The sequence below is a fragment of the Phocoena phocoena genome, chromosome 5 (genome assembly GCF_963924675.1).
Source record: "Phocoena phocoena chromosome 5, mPhoPho1.1, whole genome shotgun sequence".
NCBI classification, from domain to species: domain Eukaryota; kingdom Metazoa; phylum Chordata; class Mammalia; order Artiodactyla; family Phocoenidae; genus Phocoena; species Phocoena phocoena.
Window position 1 is genome coordinate 19,956,041 of NC_089223.1, and position 21,522 is coordinate 19,977,562.

Genomic DNA, 21,522 nt, shown 5'->3' on the forward strand with positions numbered 1-21,522 from the left:
GGGGAGCAACTAAGCCCACGCGCCACCACTACTGAGCCTGCGCTCTAGAGCCCGCAAGCCACAACTACTGAAGCCTGTGCACCTAGAGCCTAGGCTCCGCAATAAGAGAAGCCACTGCAATGAGAAGCCCGCGCACCGCAACGAAGCGGGGCCCCCGCTCACTGCAACTAGAGAAAGCCCACGCGCAGCAGCAAAGACCCAACGCAGCCAAAAATAAACAAAATTTAAAAACAAAAACAAAAAACCTAGTCCTGAGCTCAGAGTCATGAAGAAGATCACTTAAGGAACAGACCTAGTTCAGCTTCTCCGTCTTTGGTCCTGCAAATTGTTCATCCTAGTTTCTCTACTGTTTCCGTGGTCGGGTGACACTTACTGCCCCAGAGATCAGGCTGCAGAGTAAGAAGTGGCATGCAGATCCTCTCGTTAGGCACTCCCTATTATTGAAGTTGTCAAAAGTCAAACGTCCTCCCAGCAAGACTAAAACAAGGTCCTCTTTCCAAAAGGGGAGCGTGCTGAACTTCCTGCTCTTGATCAGGCAGCAATAAAATAGTCTCTCGAAGCCTTTGAGAAGTTAACTCTAGCCTTAATTTTTGAGTCACTTCCGGTGCTTCTCGCTGCTAGCTAAGGAACAGACTAGATTTTCCAAGATTGGCCCTAACTTTTTCAACAACTGCACATCCTACCAGAAGGTTTTCTTGGCATGTTGCGTTTAAGGATCAGTGCCGTACCCAGGAGTAAAGCGGAACAGGTTGGCACTAGACAGCAAGCAGCTTTGCTCTTTTGAGCCAGCAGGTGAAGAGGTTGAGAAACGTGCGGCGCTGGGCATCAATTTGAACATTTAGGACCTTAATCCTGAGCGTGCACCCTGGTCCCTGTAAACTGCTGCTGTCAGTCCTCAGGTTAAAGATGCATCGTTCACTTGAAAACTATCCTATAGCGTTAAATGTGAGAGTCAGCGTGTTCCAGGTCTTTTGTTTTTGAAAGTGTCCTTGGCCATATGGCGTATCTGCAGTCACCTTTACAGTCAAGATGCATTAGAACTTATTTAAATTTAAATTTTTAAGTTTAAAAGCAGGTTTCTGGATATTTCAGTAGAAAATGTGTTTTTATATGGTTATAAATAAACACGTTTTATCTATTTATAGACGCTGACCCCTGCAGGCAGTTAGAAATGGACAAGATGGGGGTTTACCTAACGCTGTGTTAACTTGACTTCGCAGGAGCAGATCCCCTGGTGGAGAACTTTGAGCCTCTGTACGACCTGGATGACTCTTGGGACGAGGATGGAGAGGATGAAGGAGTCCTGCCAGGAACCACCCCTCTGGATATGGCCACCAGCTGGCAGGTGAGTGCGGCTCAGCCTGTGTGCTGGCTGCTCCTGAGGGAGCTGCAGGCCCAGGGACGTCAGAGCAGGTGGCCTTCCTCGGTCTTTACTCCCCAAAGCACATGCCTGTTATTTTTTTAAGAAAGTCTGTTTGTCAAGAGCTGTATTTATCTTGAAAAGCCTATCTGTGAAAGATCTAGGTCAGCAGAGTTCTGAGTGTAAAAGTATATGCCCAATCAGATCAGAGTTAGATGAGAGACACGAAATTCACGCTACAGGCTACCCACTCTGAACTCACACCACAGTCGCTCCCATCTCAGTTTCTGAAGCCAGGATAAATGTCACAGTTGGCTTGAACTTCGGTAAGTGATTTCTGAACATGAAAAGAAATGGGGATTCTTCTGAGGATCTGCACAAATGTAAACAAAGTAAACAGCCTTAAAGCTTTCCTCGGAACTCTGCTGACCTGAGATCTGAAGGCGAAAGCAGTCACTGGGTCTTTTGGGCGCCGGGAGGGGAGCCAGAGGGAGGAGGTGGGCGGCCTAGCTGAATATTAACCCTTCGCAGGGCCAGGTGCCGCTCCCTGTCCAAAACTGCTCACTTGCCCCTCACGGGCCGCGTGGGTTGAGCTGAGTGACCCTGGCGGAGAGACCACACGGCTCTCTTTACGTTGAACGCCTGGTTTTCCCAGAAGCCTCACCACAGAACACAAAGATAACCCACTTCAGTGACCCCATGTGGTCCTCGCCCAGGTCAGCCAGCCACCAAGTGACTGCAGAGAGCGCAGAACAGCCCCCAGAGCTATGCAGTTTTGTTTTTTTCCTCCCTTTTAACCTAAGACTTTTCTGGCCCCGCAGTTAAAATGTGGATGGTGCCAGGAGGCTGACCCCAAGCCCTGTGAGCGTTTGGACACCTCAGTTTGGGCACGTTCGTAAAACTCGCTCTCAGAAGCCTTTTCACTAGGGAGGAGGGGCAGCCGCAGAGCCCAGCTTCACAGCTCAGCGTGAGCTCAGCCCCCTCCCTAGCTCTCAGGGAACATCGCTGACCGACACGTGGCTGACTGGGTGGCCTAGACTGCCTCTGCCCCTCAGCAGGGCCGTGGCCTTGGCTCTGTGTGAGGCTGGGTTGGGTCTTCTTCCCCACCTCAGGCGGCTCCCGCGGAGCACAGCCTCCCAGGCCCAGAGCCCCCCCAGAGGGCACGCGTATCCCCGGGCGATGGTACTGACCCCTCTTCCCATTCCTCCGTCTTTGGGGTCCTGGCCCCTCCTGAGGAGGACACGCCGAGTCCTTTATATTACAGAGAAGCAGATTTCCGTCATGGTCCCTGTAATGTGCAACATCTCCCCGTGCTTTTCCTCCCAACAGGTATTTGACATATTAAATGGGAAACCCTATGAGCCAGAGTTTACATCTGACGATTTACTGGCACAAGGTGAGTTGTGGGAGAAGCGGGTTCTTTGAGCCAGTGTCATCTCCACCCTGTCACTGAAGGGGGGGGTCAGGGTGTGCTGTGAAAGGCACAGGGGCTTCTCTCAGAATCAGGAGACCCTGGAGGGGTGCCACGGAGACGGTCCGGCTGTAAATTACGACAGCGTGGGCTGCTGCTGACTTCCAAGTGAAGGAGCGTGATTGCTTCCCCGGGGCGGGAGGGTGAGCTGTGTGGCAGTGATCCATCCCTCCGGAGCGTCTCTGGTCGGTTAGGACGGTCGTGTTTCTTCTTTATTCTCTTCAGGAGACATGAAACAGCTGACTGAAGATGCGAAGTTGCAGCTCTACAAGTTGCTAGAAATTCCTGATCCAGACAAAAACTGGGCTACTCTGGCACAGAAATTAGGTTTGGGGATACTAAATAATGCCTTCCGGCTGAGTCCTGCTCCTTCCAGAACTCTCATGGACAACTACGAGGTAACACGTCGCCTTACATCTTTGACTACGTTTATTTGACTTTGCTCTGTTAACACCACTGGCTGGAGCAAAATCCCTTTCCTTCTCCCTTAACTCTGAGGAAGAAAATCAGTCATTACCCGTGTCCTGGGAGGGTTGACCCAGGACAGCAGGAAACCCACCTTGGCTGTTTTCAGACACCTTGAGAGAGTCAGGATGGTCCCAGAACTTTGATCTTGCTGAACAAAGACGAAAGACTGTAGTCAACCTTCATGCCTTGCCCTCCCCAAGAACATGCCTTGACCGCATGTCAGCACATGGAACCAGTGACGTGACTCCTTGCAGAGCCATTTCCTGGTGATGCTTTCCTTTCTAAAACGAAAAGGTAGAAAAACACGGGGTGAAATTACTTTCTGTGGCAAAGTTCATCATCAGCTCGTTTCTCAGTGGTTTCCAGAGCTTCAGGGATATGGGGTAGACTTCACTCTGGGTAGAGTTTTAGTGCCTCGGCACTTTCTCTGCTTACTATAAAGTGCTTCTCCGTGATTTCCTGAGTGGTCTTTGAGCTCAAACAGGAACCTTGATTCAAAGACCGCGTATCTTTGAGTTGCTCTCTGCCCTGAGAGCAACCTCCCAGGCCGCCGACTATCTCGGGGGAAGGGGCGTGCTGTCATGTTCACAGCCTGCCTGTTTGTCCCTGCACAGCTTTGAATGCAGAATCATCCTCCTCCTTCATTTCTGTCTCGCAGGTCTCTGGGGGGACAATAAAAGAGCTGGTGGAGGCCCTGAGGCAGATGGGCTACACCGAAGCCATTGAAGTGATCCAAGCGGCCTTCTGCACGTCGGGCAGTGCGGCCACCAGCCCGGTGGAGGCTGCCCCCCAGGCCCACTCGCTGCCCTTCTCGCCTGCTTCCACAGGGCAGCAAATAGGTAAAGAAAAAGGATTGAAAAAGCGATCGAGACATTTCCCCGTCCTGCCAGGCTGGCGCCTTCAGCCTCTGGGGCTGTGGCCTGTCCTCCCCACCACCATCTCCTGGACACGCCATCCGCTACGTCCATCTCCCTCGGGGACCATAGGTTGTACTGTCTTCCCCTCCGGACGCTACCATTCAGGGGAGGGGCTGTCCCCACAACAGCCACATGGGCACCCGAGTCGCTCAGGTTCACGGTAAATACCAAAACAGCAGGCTGCAGGTGGTGAAAGCAAGCATTACTTCTCTCACTGCTTAAATTTGCGAAAGAGAGAGAAACGTGCAGACCCGGGTCGGTGGGGGCAGGACTAGCGCCCCAGGCTGTGGACTGACGCTGCGACGTTTCCCACCGCTGCCCAGGCTCCCCTCCTGTGGTCCTGTCTCTCCTCCCTTCAGCCTCCCCCCGCGTCCACAACGCTGCCCCGTCACCCCACCTAGAACGCGTGCCCTAATGGACTCCCAGCGCCGCAGTCCTCCATTTCCCTTCAAATGTATTCTCCTGCCCTAACAACCATTTCTCTCATGCTCTCTCCTCCTACACTGCCCACACCCCTTCCCACTCCTCACTCATCCCGTGTCCTCGCCTCACTCCACCGAGAACAGAGAAACCACTAGACTTCTCTCATCTTTGCACCATCAGACCACCAGCCCGCCTGGGCCCGCCTCTTGCCCGGCCAGGTCCTGCTCCTCTAACCCTCGCTTCGCTCTCACGCCTTAGCGTTTTCTCCCTCCCGACTAGATCCCCTCGCAAGCGTGCTGTAGTTTCTCTCATCTTTTCAAAATAAAACGGAAACAAACATCCCCTTGATTCCCCCATCCCCTTTAGCCGCAGCCCGATTTCTCTGTTCTCCTACCCAGCCAGGCTTCCCGGAAGAACTCTGTAGCGTTCTTCTCTCCACCTCCTCTCCTTCTCCTCGATGCCCTGCGCCTGCACTCGGCCTCTACCCCACCCCTGCACCAGGCCCCTCTCACCACGAGGACCGGCGTCTGCTCACATCTGGTCACCATCCGCTCGCAGCGTGCATCCCGGGGGACCGCTCTTCAGACAGCCTCCCCTCCGGGCTCTCCCCTGGCACGCTCACCTCCACACTCACCTTTTAAAGTTGCAGCCTCCAGAGCCCCATCCTAGGCGCTCCTTACTCGTCCTCACCTGCCCAGGACTCTTGATACCCACTCACAGCCAGGCTCGGCGCTGGCCATGGCAGTCACAAACACTGCCATCCTCCAAGAGGTTGCGACTGCGTGTGAACGCTCGCTGGCCCTGACTACCCCCATCCAGCCCACCTCCATCTCTTGCCTCGATGCCTGCGGCAGCTCCTAGTCAGTCTCCCTGTTTCCAATCTCTCCGCCCGCCTTCAGGCCATTCCCTACACAACAGGTAGTGTGATTCTTTTTAAAAATGACATTCCTCCCTCCCCTTCATTCAGCCATTCAACAGATCTCTACTGAGCACGTCTGGCATGCCCACCCAGCAGTGTTGCAGGCATTGAAGATGGGTCAGTGAGCGGCAAAGACCGTGTCCCTGCTTCATCTGCTCTCTCTTTCAAACATCGCTTTCGCCTGCGCTTCCTCCTGCCCCCCTGCCCTGCCGCCTGTTCCTTCTGCCCCCCCAGATCACTAGTCCGATCCAGGCTCAGGGTCTTTGAGCTTTCTCGTCCCCTTCCCTGCAGAGGTCCTTACCTGGTGGGCTCCTTCTTGCCGTTCAGTTTCAGCACTGGTTTCACCTTGCTGGGGTGGGAGGGCCCTTCCTAGGGGAGTGAGGACAGGTGTTGTGCATGCTTTAGCAAGGAATAGCGTATCCACCAGAAAACCACCCACATCTCCTGTCATATGACCTGACGCTCTGTCTACACAAAGAAGTAGGTAAATACTTATATTTTAAAAAGCCTTAAGCCCTCAATTTATAGTCATTTTTAAAATACCTCCCAGTTCCTAGCACATAACAGAAACCCATAAAGATTGAGGGGTTGAATAAACCAATAACAATAGCCATGCCACTGCCATTAAGGTCTTAACGTTTTAACATCGGAATTTAATATACAAGAAGGTAGCTCTTTGATTCGTGTACAGTGGACTTGTTTCCTTGGTCACGCTCTCCCTATAGGAAATGATTCACATTGCTCAGATCCCTAAAGACACTTCCCAAAGGAGAATCTGACCTAATTTCATCAAAATCACCTTACTTTTTTGGCTACCAAAATATTTTTGAGGCAGTGTATAGTGTCTAATAGCATACGAGGCCCAGAGGGAGATCTCATTTTTATTTCCTACTTCTGTCACCAATTTATTTTGCCTACGTTCAGCGATTTGCCCAGCTATAACATAGGTAATTCAGTGGGTGGAAAAAATACACCTAATTTCTAAGAAAAAAAAGGTAGACTTTGAGTCTAGAGCATTGAGAAAGGATTCTGATAAACATGAGGCCAGATTACAAGAAGGAGAGGTGAAAACACTTGGCTAACTCTGACGTTTTCACGCTTTTTATAAAGCTCAGTGTTTTCTGTCCCCCCACCCCGTGAACAGTAACAACACCTGGGGCGGCGTAGGTGGGCCCGTGGTGACTGGTGGAGGGGAACAGGCAGAATTCTGCGGCCCACGAGCCTTCCAGATGCACACGGGAGCCCAGCGGGGATGGCCGTGTTCCCCGTGCACCTCTGTGAGTCCGTGCTTTCTCCCCCCAGACGAGTTCCGGGACGACAGCGTCTGTGACAGCGGCGTAGAGACATCCTTCTGCAAACTCAGCTTCACAGAGTCTCTGACCAGCGGCAGCTCCTTGCTAACTATTAACAAAGTGCCCCACGATTACGGGCAGGAAGGACCTCTAGAAGGCAAAATTTAGCCTGCTGGTAGCTTCCAACACCGAGTAAAACCAAAGCTCTGAAAGTCCATCGCGTTGTCCAGAGGAAGGAAGTGCATCCGAAGGTGCTCCGAGGAATACCGGCCTGCTTGGATCGCTCTGGGGTGTAATTCAAGGCCTTAAATGCAGATTTCTTCTTTGGTTCTGAAATGAATTTTAGTTCAGTTGACTTACCGATAGTATCTACGATCACAGCCCGCGGCTGGGCTGACGCCTCTTTGGGAGTGCGGTAGCTTGTTGAGCTTTACCAGCTGCTTTCTGTTATCATTGCTGCTGTCCCTCTGCTGCTTCCCCACTGTCATTAAAAGTTGTCACAGTCCCTACTGGGTGTTCCTTCTGGCCGTCCATAGCACCGTTGTGCATTCAGATTAAGGATTATGAATTTTAAAGTGAGAGTTATTTGGTGTGTGATTTAAAAAAAAAAGGCTCATTAGGACTTCCCTGGCTGTCCTGTGATTAGGACTCGGTGCTTCTGCTGCAGGAGGCCCGGGTTCGATCCCTGGTTGGGGAACTAAGATCCCGCAAGCTGAGTGGCTGGGGGAAAAAAAGAAAAAGCTCACTGCTTTTCCTAATGTGGTTCTCTCTGTGATTTGAAAAAAGAATATGTACATGTCAGTATTTAAACATGGTTACAATCAGTCCTGAAAATGGTATTTCCCCCCTTTGGCTGCATTTTGCTATTGTAAATATGTTTTTTAGATCAAATACTTTAAAGGAAAAAATGTTGGATTTATAAATGCTATTTTTTATTTTACTTTTATAATAAAAGGAAAAGTAAATTGATGAGCTCATCTTGTTTGATCTCTACAAATATTATTCCTTATAATCACGGGATCATTCCATAGCCTGGTTCTCACATTCACAGTTCCCTCTAGAATCAATTTTTTGATCCAGAAATGAGCAAAAAAAAAAAAAATATTTCAACCTGAGATGAAAGCTTTGGGTTTGTCAAATCCTTGCCAGGCTCATTGCATTTAGGCTGTGTCACTTCATCTTCCGCCATCATCTCATGCAAAACTGTTTCCTCTTCAACCCTCAGCGTGTTCCCAGTGCCCCTGCGATGCATAAAGTATTGAAAAGCCTTCCAGCACGAAGCTTTGCTGAACTCTTCACTCAAGAGGTTGAAAATAAGGGAGAGGAGAAGTGAAAAGTGTTTGAATGAGGTGCTGTGGCGGACACTGTGATGTGCAACCCAGATCCTTCTTCCACAAAGGACTTGTCAGCCCAGCTGCTGGGGGCACACTAAACCAGTCCTTCATTGTCATGTCAACAGCCTTCACCAGGTACAGATTCCATCTCAAGAAACCACTTTCTTTCCTCATCCATAAGAAGTAACTCTTCACCCCTTTAAGATTTTTTATGCGGTTGCAGCACTTCAGTCACGTCTTCAGGCTCCACCTCTAATTCTACTTATTGTTTCCACCACATCTGCAGCTCATTCCTCCACCGAAATCTTGGCCCCCTCAAAGTCATCCATGAGGGCTGGAATCAACTTCTTCCAAACTCCGGTAGGAATGTGGATACTTTGACCTCTTCCCATGAATCATGAATGTTCTTCATGGCATCTAGAATGGTGAATCCTTTCCAAAAGGTTTTCAGTTGAATTTGCCCAGATCCAGCAGAGGAATTTCTAGCTATAGCCTTACAAAGTGTATTTCTTAAATGATAAGACTTGAAAGTGGAAATTACTCCTTGATCCACGGCTGCAGAATGGATGTTGTGTTAGGAGGCATGAAAACATCGTTAATCTTGTTGTACATCTCCATCAGAGCTCTCGGGTAACCAGGTGCGTTGTCAATGAGCAGTCCTATTTTGAAAGAAATCTCTTTTTTCTGAGCAGTAGGTCTCAACAGTGGGCTTAAAATATTCAGCAAACCATGCTGTAAACAGCTGTGCTGTCATCCAGGCTTTGTTGTGCCATTGATGGAGCACACGCAGAGTAGATTTAGTGTACTTCTTAAGGGCTCTAGGGTTTTTAGAATTGTTAAGTGAGCACTGGTTTCAATTTAAAGCCACCAGGTACATTAGCCCCTAACAACAGAATCAGCCTGTCCTCTGAAGCCAGGCATTGACTTCTGCTCTCTAGCTATGAAAGTCCTGGATGGCATATTCTTCCAATAGAAGGCTGTTTCATCGGCACTGAAAGTTTGGTGTGTAGTGTAGCCACCTCGTTCAGTTATCTTCGATCTTCTGGATAACTTGCGGCTTCTACATCAGCACTTGCTGTTTCACCTTGCTCTCTGGTGTTATGGAGATGCCTGCCTTCCTTCAGCCTCTTGAGCCAACCCCTGCCAGCTTCAGACATGTCTCCTGCAGCTTCCTCAGGAGACATGTCTCCTGCAGCTTCCTCAGGAGACATGTCTGAAGGAGGGCCTTGCTCTGGAATAGGCTTTGGCTTAAGGGAAGGTTGTAGCTGGTTTGATCTTCTATCAGCAATAAGGCTCTTTTGCTTTCTTACCTTTGGTGTGTTCACTGGAGGAGCACTTTTCATTCCCTTCGAGAACGGAAGGGAATTGGCTTGGCTAACTGCTGCGAGAGGCCTAGTTTTCAGCCTTTCTTGGCTTTCGACATACCTTCCTGAGCTTGATCGTGTCTAGCTTTTGATTTAAAGGGAGAGACGTGCAACTTTTTCCTTTCACTTGAACACTTAGAGGACCTTGTAGGGTTATTAACTGGCCTGATTTCAATATTGTTGTGTCTCAGGGAATAGAGAGGCCCGAGGAGAAGGAGAGAGACAGGGAACGGCCATTCGGTGGAGCGGTCAGAACACACACATCATTTATCAGTTAGGCTCACCGTCTTCTATGGGCATGGTTTGTGACACCTCAAAACAATTACAATAGTAACATCAGAGATCACAGATCGCCATAACAAATACAATAATAACGAAAAATTCGAAATATTTCAAGAATTACCAAATTGTGACACAGAGACACGAAGTGAGCAAATGCTGTTGTAAAAAATGGCGCTGGTTAACACAGGGTTACCACAAACCTTCAATTGATTAAAAAAACAAAACAAAAAACCCCCCTGCAGTATCTGCAAAGCACGATAAAGAAAAGCGCAATCAAACGAGGTATGCCTGTATTCCAGTTTTTGAAAGTTGTATTTTTAAAGTAAAAACAGTAGCTCTGAGTTCCCGTAATTCTCCAACAGCAAACCCATGCCTCCATTCCTCCGCCAGTTTCATTCCTCTGTGAGAAACAGCTATTTTCCAGGCGGCCACGACGAGGCCTCCAGCCTTACGGTATCGTGCAGACACTCCTTCTCCCGAGGGGAGGGGCCTACGTTCCTTCCCTGTACATCTAGCCAGGTGTGTGACAAGGGGAGCAGCGATGCTAAGGGATTTCCAAGGTTAGGTAAGAAAATGCAATACAACTTCAGTCCCCCTGGGTCGAGTCTCTCCCTCCTGGAACCCAGTCACCAGGCTGGGAGCCAGTGGCCACGTGGAGAAGCCACGTGTAGGTGTTCAACCAACAGCCTTCACCAAGGTCACAGCCAACGCCGGCGTCAGCCGGCAGACGTGTGAGGGAGTGAAGCTTTGAGAGGATTCCAGCCAGAGTCACACCTGACTAGCCTTCACGCTGCCTCAGCTGGCACGCGGAGGCCTGCCCCAGTGGCAGATTCAGGAGTAAATGAAACAACGGCTGATGTTTTCAATCTTAGGTGTGGGGTGGCTTGTTACCGTTTCCAGGTCTCTAGCCCAACAATTCCCACACCAGGAGGTCACTTTAAAGAGAAGCTGACAGCAGGAACAACGAAGCAACTCATGCCCAGACTAAAAATAACATTCCCCTACTTTAATAAGAAGCCCTGCTTCTGTTCCAGAAACTTCCTCTCTCTCCTCCCAGATTGCAGCGCTGGCCTGAGCCTCTGCATGGTGCTCAGACAAAAAGGCTACCAACGCTGTCTGTGCCTCTGAGGAAGGAGTGTTTTTCATTTAGGACCAGTAGATGAGGAAAAATACCAGAAGGAATGCAGGAGACAGGTGGAAAGCTACAATGGGCCTGAAATAAACCTTCCCAGAAAGCTGTCTCTCAGCAGGAAGCCATTTAAAAATAGCTTCCTGGACTTCCCAGGTGGTGCAGTGGTTAAGAATCCGCCCGCCAATGCAGGGGACACGGGTTCGAGCCCTGGTCCAGGAAGATCCCACATGCCGCGGAGCAACTAAGCACGTGCGCCACAACTACTGAGCCTGCACTCTAGAGCCCGTGAGCCACAACTACTGAGCCCACATGCCACAACTACTGAAGCCCGTGCACCTAGAGCCCATTCTCTGCAACAAGAGAAGGCACTGCAGTGAGAAGCCCGTGCACCTCAACGAACAGTAGCCCCCGCTCGCCACAACCAGAGAAAGCCCACGCGCAGCAACAAAGACCCAACGCAGCCAAAAATAAAAATAAATTAATTAATTAAATAAAAATAGCTCCCTTAGAACCTTCATCATCTTTTGAGCTTTCTATACCCTGCAAGCATAACCTAGACTTTTTCAGGATCGGCAGTCTTTCTTTTTTGGCTGTAGGAAGCCAGCCCGCTGCTCATTTACCCACCGGAGTCCCCTGCAGTAGTTGGATGTGGCGAGGATATTCCCAGCACCATCTCGGAGGGCAGCCCCACAAACCCACAAACCGGACCCTCTGCATCTTAGCAGGAGAAAAGAGGGGAAGGAGTCAGGCAGATTTGAGCATTTGTTATTTACCAGCCCCTTTGCTTTAATGAATTCTAGTGATAATTCTCATGACATCCCCACGGGGTACATATTTAACCCCAATTTTACAATAAGGAAACAGATAATCTGAATATTAACTAACTCACCCCAGATTCAAATCCAGGTGTGTCTGATTCCACAGGTTATTCTTTAGCCATACCTGAAGTCCTGTATGTAAGAGAGAAAGAAAAAAATCCATACAAATCTGTATAAGGATGATGGAGTCATAATGTACCCCAGGCAAAATGCAAAGTGAACCCAGAGTATCACTAAAAAGATATGTTGCTTAAATGTTCACATGACTTGATTTTCCCTGTAATAACAGGCTAAGAGGCTTAACTATAAATTATTCGTAGACTGGAGGTCTCTAGTTGCATCTCTTTCTCCTCCTTATTTTGTGTTTTTGGGGGAACTTTCTTTCTGATTGTGCTTCCGCAGGTAATGGACTTAGGGAGGCACAGAAGTCCAGAGAAGAAGGAACTAAAATTCTTTTATTTTCTTAAGGATCACAGAACTTAGGGCTAGACAATATCTTAAAGATCATCTAAATAAATCATCCAAATTGCCATCTTTTTTTAAACACCTACGACGTGAAAACATCTCCTCCCTATAACCCTCAGTATAGCTGCTGCTTTGTTTCACCACCAATCCCACAGACTACAAGTTCCTGCCCATGGGTTTTCTAGATTTGTCGCTTGGGTTTGGGGTTGAGGGAGGTGCTGAGGAGGGGCATGAAATTAAATGGATAGCATTCTCCGTGATTATAGATTCCACTGTGTCTGTAATAGCCTGCTTCCATTACCCTGGACAAGTGACTAGGTCCACAAATTGTTAAAAGTTTCTTAGAATAAGAGGGAGGAAGGGGCTGAGACAGCATTTTCTCACCTCCAGCAATTAGCTTTTCCATGTTGATATCTCTCTCCAAAATGATTATTTCATTAAGATATCACAACAACCCTCAAGGAACGAAGATACGTATTCGGTCTAGATTTCTCGAGCATCTGTCACCTGCCAGGCTCTACAGTGAGTGGTGACTCATTATCCCATATCACTTGTTCAAAAACTCTGTGAAGTAAGAACTTTGTTGCAATTTTACAGATGAGGGGACTGAGGCACACATAAAGCTTTTAACCCACAGGATCTCCTGTCTCCACTCATGTGTTTCAATAAACCACACTTGCAGTAGGGGACAGGGGTGAGTAGGGCGTCTCTCTTCCACATAGTCATGAAGGGATCCAGGCTGACAGTGACTCTCCCTCCAACCCTTGGCTCCTAAGGTCTTGCTGGGGGTGATGGTCCAGTCAGCTGGAAGGGAGAGCACGGAGAAGTACGTGTGGGGGTTTAGAATGGGCCCCTTCCTCCCTCACAATGCACTGGAAAAAAACTTTAGTCCCATGGCCACAGCAAGAGCTGGGAGGCTACCTACGTGGGTGATCTACTTTTGTTCCCAGTATCAGGAGGGAGGTTGCTTTTGGCAAACAGGTTGCGGTTTCTGGCACAAATCAAAATTCCTTACCTAAAGGATGGAGATTGAACCTGAAGTTCCTTCAAGTTCCAACTTGTGTGCAAACATCCACTCACTCTGAAAGTCACCTGCAATCATGGTAAATGGCCATCATCAAGGGCAAAATCATTTCCCTGGATTAAGAAGGAAAGATGCATTGGAAGGACAATGTCACAGGTTCTCTTACAGAAATCCTCAGAGATGACCAAGGGTATTAGATCAGGTAGGATGAGGGGAGGGACAGTTACCACAGCAAAGTCTTGTTATCCCTGCTCTGACTCAGGAGGACTCCCGCTCTCCAGCTTCCATGGTCTGTAGTCCCTTAAGTGCCGTGCAAGAGCCCCTGGGCATGTTGATGCTAAAGCTGAAGGTCTTCAAGTGGCCGTGGTGCTTGGGATCCCACCCAAAGGAGAGGGACAAGCAAGTTCATCTTTCTTTCAGTCTGCAGAGAATTGGCAGAAGACTAGCAGATGAAACTGAATTCTAGCAATCCCATCTCCCAGGCTTCCTTCTTGGGACTCAGGAAGCAGAGCTGGTGCTAAAGATGGTGAGATGAAACCTTGAATACGATGGCATCAGCTCAGGGAGGGTGACGAGTTGATGCCGGATATCAGATAACCATGTTGCTAGGTCTATTCTCTGGCCAGAGAGAGATTTTTTCTTTCCAAACCTGTTTTACAGTTTTCCTTCCCTTTCCTAAGGCAAGAATGCACAACTGAAGTTATTTTTGCTTCAAAAATTTTAAATGAAGGGCTTCCCTGGTGGCGTAGTGGTTGAGCCTGCCGATGCAGGGGACACGGGTTTGTGCCCCGGTCCGGGAGAATCCCACATGCCGTGGAGCGGCTGCGCCCGTGAGCCATGGCCGCTGAGCCTGTGTGCCCGGAGCCTGTGCTCCGCAACGGGAGAGGCCACAGCAGTGAGAGGCCCGCGTACCGCAAAAAAAAAAAAAAAAAAAAAAATTTTAAATGAGGAACTTCATGCCATGATTTTTTTTCTTTTGCAGGACAACCAGTTTGTCACTTTGTTCAAATGTAAATGTTCTCTTTTGCTTTTGAAATAAACTTCCTTTCATAATTTTGAAAAAATATAAAAACAGAACTTGTAAACATGAACGCTGTCTTTTACAAGATATTTTCAAATATTTATTCTCATAACAATCTGAGAGGTAAAAAGCAGGCAGGGGGAGTAATTCCTGCCATTTTCCACAGACAGAAGATGCTGAGGTGCCTGGAGGTCCCCAGCCTAGTGTAAGGGGCTGGACTCAGCCATCAGTGCTCCCACTGTGCTCCTGGGCCTCTCTCCACAGCCAATCACGGACTGCACGACTGCTCTGAAAGGCAAGGTGGCACAGACGTGCCCAAGAGGGGGTAGGCGAAGCTGCCCAGGTGCTGGCACTGAAGGCTGGTACACCAGTGGGAAACTGGCATCCCATCAACAAAGGACTCGGTGGCTTCAGCACGTGAGGCACTCACGCTAGTCTCTGCAAATGAACCCCAGAGGGGCCGCCAGAGTCATGCTAGTTTTCTCTCCCTACCCATCCTCCTTCAGCCTCACTCTCCTTCTTTGGCTTTGGAGCCCTCAGAAGCTTCCTCTCAACACCCTGCCTGGTCCTGCCCATTTCCTTGTGTCCCTTCCATCCCACCACAATTCAAGCCAGGGCATCCAAAATGCTCCCCAAGGGGCACCGCGTTAATGCAGAGTCCTGTCTCAGCCTGGCCCAGAGAGGCCGAAGGATCAGCAATCACATCCCTGTGAGGACCCACCGCAGCTCCACAGGCAGGTACCACCACCGGAGCAGGGCCGCCCAAAAGAAACATTCCCGTCTCCTTCCTAAATACCACCCCCTGCACCCCTTCCATCACTGCCTGGGCCCCAGCACCAGGGGTGACTTTACCTCTCCCACAGACGGGGACATACATGCCCCGGAAGTATTTATGTGCTCATGGACGACTGGGCAAGTCAGCCTGATGCCAAAGCAGCCCTTAGCCGTCTTCTCCTTCCCAGTGTTGATCTGGGAAGGTCAGAGTCACCGTTTGGCCCCGACTGCTTTCCTCCCTCACCAAAAGCACGTCTTGAATGATGATCAACATATGCACACAGCAAATGCACCAGGGACCATTCGTTTTAGTTCTGAAAGGCAAAGAGACTCCAGGTTTAAAGCTTCAAGAAAGAATGTGTGGCCAGCGAGTCACCCACAGGGTCACCACCTTAGACAGAAGAGGCCATGCTGGACCAGGAAAGACCCTCCATTGCTCCCTCCATCACCAGAAGTTTGGGCCTTTCTGCAAACCATGCCGTAACTCACGGTTTCAGTAACTCATGGTTTCAGTCCTTCTCGCTCTGCGTCACTGTGGCTTTTAAGAGATCATCTGACTTCTCCCCCATCAATCAGCTATGCTGGAGGCTTTGTGCCAAGTTTTCATAGCTCCGTAGCAGTTAAATTGGGATTAAAAATCATTTAGATGCCCTTTTGCCCAGGTAGCAACAATGAAGGGAAATGAAGTAAACTGAAAGGCAGACAGCAGAGTCTCTCTGCAGGTCTGACCCTTGGGATCATCAGCCTCACGGGTGCCCTGCCGCTGAGCCGGGGAGCTTAAACAAAGCTGCTGCCTTCCTTCCTCCCTCTCCCCCTCCTCCCCGCTTTCTCCCTCTATCCATCCCTCTTTCCTTCTCTCCTTCTCTCTCCCCGTCTCTTTCTTTCAAGAAAGACTCCAGAATTCCAGGACACTGGCATCCAGCTCTCTGAAGCCTGGACAGGGGACGGGGGTGGGGGGTGGGGGGCGGTCCCCACAAGCTCTTCCTTAGACTCCCCTCCCCGCTTTACTCTGGGGGAGCTTATGGGAAACCAGTGCCCTGGCCCAGGGCCCCCTCCAGCCACCACCAGCCTCATTTCCTGTGCACAAGAGGCCTCTGCTGGAAGAAGCAGAACTTTGCACCATCACCAAACAGCTGGCATACCTCTTGTTACTCAAATTTTTGCGTCAGTAAAATTGGAAGGAGGCTCACCAAAAGAAAGAAATTTAGAAATTCTTCGGCTGACTGCCTGAAAATTTCTCCTCCAACTCAGGTCACAGAAGACTGACGATTATTTTTCCTTTGGTAGAGAAAACTTAAATCATTCTGTTTCTTTTGGCAAGGAAAATGTCAGACCCCTAGGCCTGATCATCCCGGCCCCAGCCAACTGTATTCTTTGAGGAATAATCATCATAGCCAGCATTTACAACTCACTTACCCATCCTAGACATTGTACGTCCTTTATCTTACGTAGTCCTGACAATTCTATGAGATGGTAATTCCTATTAACCTCATCTTAAAGATAAGGAAACTGAGGCTTAGAAGTTAAGTGATTTGTCCAAGTTCAGTACGTGTTAGAGCCAAACTTGCATACTGGAGGTTTATTATCAGACCAAGAGCCTGTACTGCCCTCTCCAAGGTCTGGCTATGTCTCCCTGCAAGCCCTGCCTTTACCCACAAGAATACTTTTGATTACAAAATCAAAACACCTGACTATGAGTGGCTTAAACAAATAGAGACTTTCTTTTAAAAATATCATTGCGGAGGCTTCCCTGGTGATGCAGTGGTTGAGTCCGCCTGCCAATGCAGGGGACACGGGTTCGTGCCCCGGTCCGGGAGGGTCCCACATGCCGCAGAGCGGCTGGGCCCGTGAGCCATGGCCGCTGAGCCTGCGCATCCGGAGCCCGCGCTCCGCAACGGGAGAGGCCACAGCAGTGAGAGGCCCGCGTACCGCAAAAAAAAAAAAAATCATTGTAAGACGATCGGAGATAGATCTAGATTTTACATGGAATCTTGCCTTTTAAAAATGTTAATAAGTAATACAACTTTTAAAAACACTGCGTGGGCCTACAAAATCATCTGCTGGCCAAATATGACTTGTGTATGACCTGAACCAATCGTACTTTCAAAATGACCACGCAGGGGACTTCCCTGGTGGCGCAGTGGTTAAGAATCCGCCTGCCAGTGCAGGGGACGCACGTTCAATCCCTGGTCCGGGAAGATCCCACATGCCGCGGAGCAACTAAGCCCGTGCGCCACAACTACTGAGCCTGTGCTCTAGAGTCTGCAAGCCCCACTACTGAGCCCGCGTGCCACAACTACTGAAGCCCACATGCCTAGAGCCCGTGCTCCACAACAAGAGAAGCCACCACAATGAGAAGCACGTGTTCAGTATTGAAGAGTAGCCCCTGCTCGCCGCAACTAGAGAAAGCCCGCGTGCAGCAATGAAGACCCAATGCAGCCAAAAATAAAGTAAATACATTAAAAAAAAAATGACCAGGCAGAGTGATGAGCTGACAGCTCTGAGACAGAATCAAGGTCCTTACCTCTCCCCTTCCAGGAGCCACTGCTGCCCCCTCATTCCTATGGGCTCCCCTGGATGGTGCTGTTTCCAACCCTCATCCAATGCCCTGAGCAAGTGCCAGTTCTGCCCACCTCCCTAGGCTTTCCTTGATGATGTAACACAGAGGTAATGATAATGATAATAACATTTATTGAGTAAGTATTGTATGCTATCAATATCTATGCATCAACCCATTTAGTCCTCACAGTTAACATATGAGGTGTGATTATTATTATCCCACGTGTACAGAAAGACCCAGTAACTTATATGCAATGTCAAACAGCCTACTAATGGTAGATCTGGAACTCAAACATATGTATTTCAAAACATATGTGATTTCAAAGCCCATAACTTTAACTGTTGTAGGATGCTTTTGGTTATAAACTCAGAATACCTGACTACAACTGGATTAAACAAATAGGCCTTATTTTTTTATAAGACCAGAGTGAGATGATTACAAGGCTAGTTCAGTAGTTCAACATCCCTGACATCTCCCTATTCAACACTGTTTCTTCAAGGTCACAAAAAGGCTGCAGCAGCTCCAAGTATCAGGCCTCACACAACAGCCTCCTAACTTTGGCAACAGCATAGGGTTCCTCCTCAAGTCTCTCTCTTATTAGGCAGGAAAACCTTCCCTCAAAACCCCCCATTAAGTATCACCTCATGTTTCATTTGCCAGAATTGAGTCACATGCCTAACCCTAGACCAATCACTGGCAAAGGAGAATAGGATTAGTATAACCAACTATGATTCAGTCCCTGGGGCTGCACGTATAGCCACTTCTATTAGCAGAGAACAGGAGGAAATAGCTGTAGGATGGCCTGCCAATAATGTCTGTTCCAACTACAGGAAACATGTGAATTGTCTCCCAGGATCCAGTAAATCTTACAAAAGCTGTAATAAGTAACATTACAGAATAAGAACAAAGGGTTGTTCCCACATACATTATGAGACAGGAATGAGTACCAGTTGTCAACCAGAAATTTCCATGATCCCAACACCCCATTTCCCCAGATTTCTAGGCCATTCTGGTGTTGCTGTCATCCTTTGTACTCACTGCATACATAGCACAACGCGGCACAAGCTGGTGCTCAATAAATCCCGTGCAAAGGCTGAGACCTGACCTAAGGAGTTCAGCTGCATCACTGGTGCATACTCTCTTTTCATGGCAGGATTCAGTAACCTCTGTCTAAAGAAAATGAGAGACAGTTATAAAACATGACACAGTGACGTGATGCCCGTATTTCTGCAAAGCCTGTTCACTGTTTGGCCCCTATTTGAGGGCTCAGGGATGTCATGGCAGGTTAGTCCCCTTCAGCTTACTGATCACAAGCTCAGAGCCCAGCCTAGCTGACCAGCTGGTCTTGTGCTTTTCCTCCCTCGTGTATTAATTACAGTGACAGCCTTTTAAGACTCCTTTCTCAACTGACATTTCTTTCATTTATTTTTTTTTATCATAAACTTTCAAAAAAACTTTCCTAAAGTGTTGAACAAGATGGCCTTATCCTACGTTGCTCCCCAGAGAATATTCTTCTGTCTCAAATCTGTGTCACTTTAGGAATGCTTGGGAAATACATCTATCTCTCCTGTACTCCGGTTCACTTTCATTCCAATAGCGAACAAAATCTTCCTGTTTATTTTCCAAAGTCAAGTAAGAGGAAAAAGGAGAAGAGTTTTAGTGAATGTGATTGAGAATATTACCATTTTTGCTGTTTTCTTGATTCTAAACTGGGAAGATGTAATCCTGCGAGCTGACCTCTTTCCATCTCACTCTCTGGAATGCGCTTTGCAGCCACACGGCAGAAGGACCGGATACTGGTCTTCCCATTCTATTAATGTTTGCATAACCACTAACAGAAAAGCCTTCTCAGAAATCCAAAGCCAAGAGTGACTACATCCAATTCTATGCCAGCAAACGTGGCAAAATAAATCTACTAAAATGGTAGAAATTATTAACCTCAGTGCCACATACAAACTGTGAAAGAACGTTTTGGATGTAACTATTCTCTTACAGAAATAATGTATATACAACACATTTCTCTCCTTTTATAAATTGTTGTCAGCATATATTTATGTCCATTCATTAATTTATTCTTCCTTTATAAATTCATTAGTTTCTGACATCTCCCCCCTACACACACACTTTAAAAATAATTCTTAGGGCTTCCCTGGTGGCGCAGTGGTTGAGAGTCCGCCTGCCGATGCAGCGGATACGGGTTCGTGCCCTGGTCCGGGAAGATCCCACATGCTGCGGAGCGGCTGGGCCCATGGGCCATGGCCGCTGAGCCTGCGCGTCTGGAGCCTGTGCTCCGCAGCGGGAGAGGCCACAACAGTGAGAGGCCCGCGTACCGAAAAAAAAAAAAATTCTTAAAAGACATTTGCCTTGAGGAGGGGAATTAAGATGGAGGACATAGAGCTTCCCCACCCCCCAATCCCCACACAGACAGAGCAAAAAAACACCCACTTGTGGAACAATTCTCACAGAACACTAACTGGGAACTGGCAGAAGAAATCCTATACACCCAAAGCTGCTAGAAAGATCTCCATGTAACTGGGTAGGGCGGGGAAAAAAGCATCAGGCCGGGACCTGTGCTCCTGGGAGAGATCTGTAAGGAAACAAGGTCCGCATGGGTGGACCCTCGCCCAGAGGAGTGAACCGGTTGACTCACAATCTGGGCGTCCCAGTCCTGGGGTCCTGCAAGGAGGAGACAAGACCCCTTGCCCATCGGGAAATCTGCTGGGACAGACAGAAGGGCTGGAGAAGCCTCGACTTCACTCGCAAGGAGTGTGCACGCTTGCAGGCATGCTAACAGTCAGGGCAGAAAAAGCCTTGACCTGGCGGCTGCCACCTCAGCACACTTCCCAATATGAAGGGTCAAACAACCAGGTCCTGCCCACTCCTGTCCACTCTCACGCCTGCTGTGAGATCTGGGCAAAGATTCAGTCTAGCTACACAGAGACAGACTGGGGCGCCTGGGGAGTGACCTAGGTAGAGCCACCGAGACCACTGTCAGCACGTGCTCTGGGCTGGCGGTCCAGCCATGGCAGACATCGTCAGCACGCGCACCGGGCAGCACCACGAGGACGAGCAGCATCTAAGCTCTGAATCTTGGGCAGACAGGCCCAGGAAGCGTGCAGGCGCAGGCAGCGGCTGTTTCCCAGAGAGAGCGCCCTGGCTCCCCCCGCTTCACACCGTGGCTTAGCACCAGACCTGGGGCACACAGATCCAGGGATAAGCCACCTCAGTTCCTGCAGACACAACGCCCCGACCCCAAGTCCCAGCCCACTCCACACCACAGCCTAGCCCTAGATCTGGGACAAACACAACAGAGAAAGAGATGTGGCCCTGGGTTGCTTCTAAGCGGAACCGTGGATGCCTACACAGGTGGCACATGCATCACCTTTGGGGCAGGGCACACACTCAAGGGCAAGGGAACCTGATCAAACCCAACCCTCAGGGCTTCTACTCCAACAACTGGGCAGCAGACCCTGCCACTGACAGGGTGGTGACAGCCACAGGGGAAAGAGGAAGCCCCACCTCACATCCAGCACAGGCTCTAGACATTACAACACCAACCACTCCCCCTTAGTCTAGGGGAAAACAGCCAGCACACTCTTAGGAAAGGCGTGGCTGGCATCCATACCAAAGCCAGTCCTTGCACCAAAAACACTGAACACAGAGAATACACAGGACACTCCCACATAAAAACACCCCTTTAGAGACTTCCTCTGGTGGCCCAATAGTTAAGAATCCGCCTGCCAACGCAGGGGACACAGGTTCAAGCCCTGGTCCGGGAAGATCCCACACGCCACGGAGCAACTAAGCCCGTGCACCACAGCTACTGAGCCTGTGCTCTAGAGCCCACAAGCCACAACTACCGAGCCCATGTGCCACAACTACAGAAGCCCGCACACCT

At 49.2% G+C, this 21,522-nt stretch overlaps 1 protein-coding gene across 2 annotated transcripts in view; it reads left to right on the plus strand.

Annotated features, from left to right (window-relative positions):
* Nucleotides 1–7,817, plus strand: part of NFKB1 (nuclear factor kappa B subunit 1) — a 121,980-nt gene extending 114,163 nt beyond the window's left edge. Inside the window, exons 20-24 of one of the 2 annotated variants that reach the window (XM_065877633.1) lie at nucleotides 1,221–1,345; nucleotides 2,690–2,756; nucleotides 3,057–3,229; nucleotides 3,958–4,138; nucleotides 6,861–7,817. In XM_065877633.1, the coding sequence (XP_065733705.1) occupies nucleotides 1,221–1,345; nucleotides 2,690–2,756; nucleotides 3,057–3,229; nucleotides 3,958–4,138; nucleotides 6,861–7,018 (704 nt within the window). In that variant the 3' untranslated portion in view covers nucleotides 7,019–7,817. The remainder of the gene's footprint in view (nucleotides 1–1,220; nucleotides 1,346–2,689; nucleotides 2,757–3,056; nucleotides 3,230–3,957; nucleotides 4,139–6,860) is intronic. The other variant, XM_065877634.1, reaches the window with a different exon arrangement.
* Nucleotides 7,818–21,522: the final 13,705 nt, after the last annotated feature.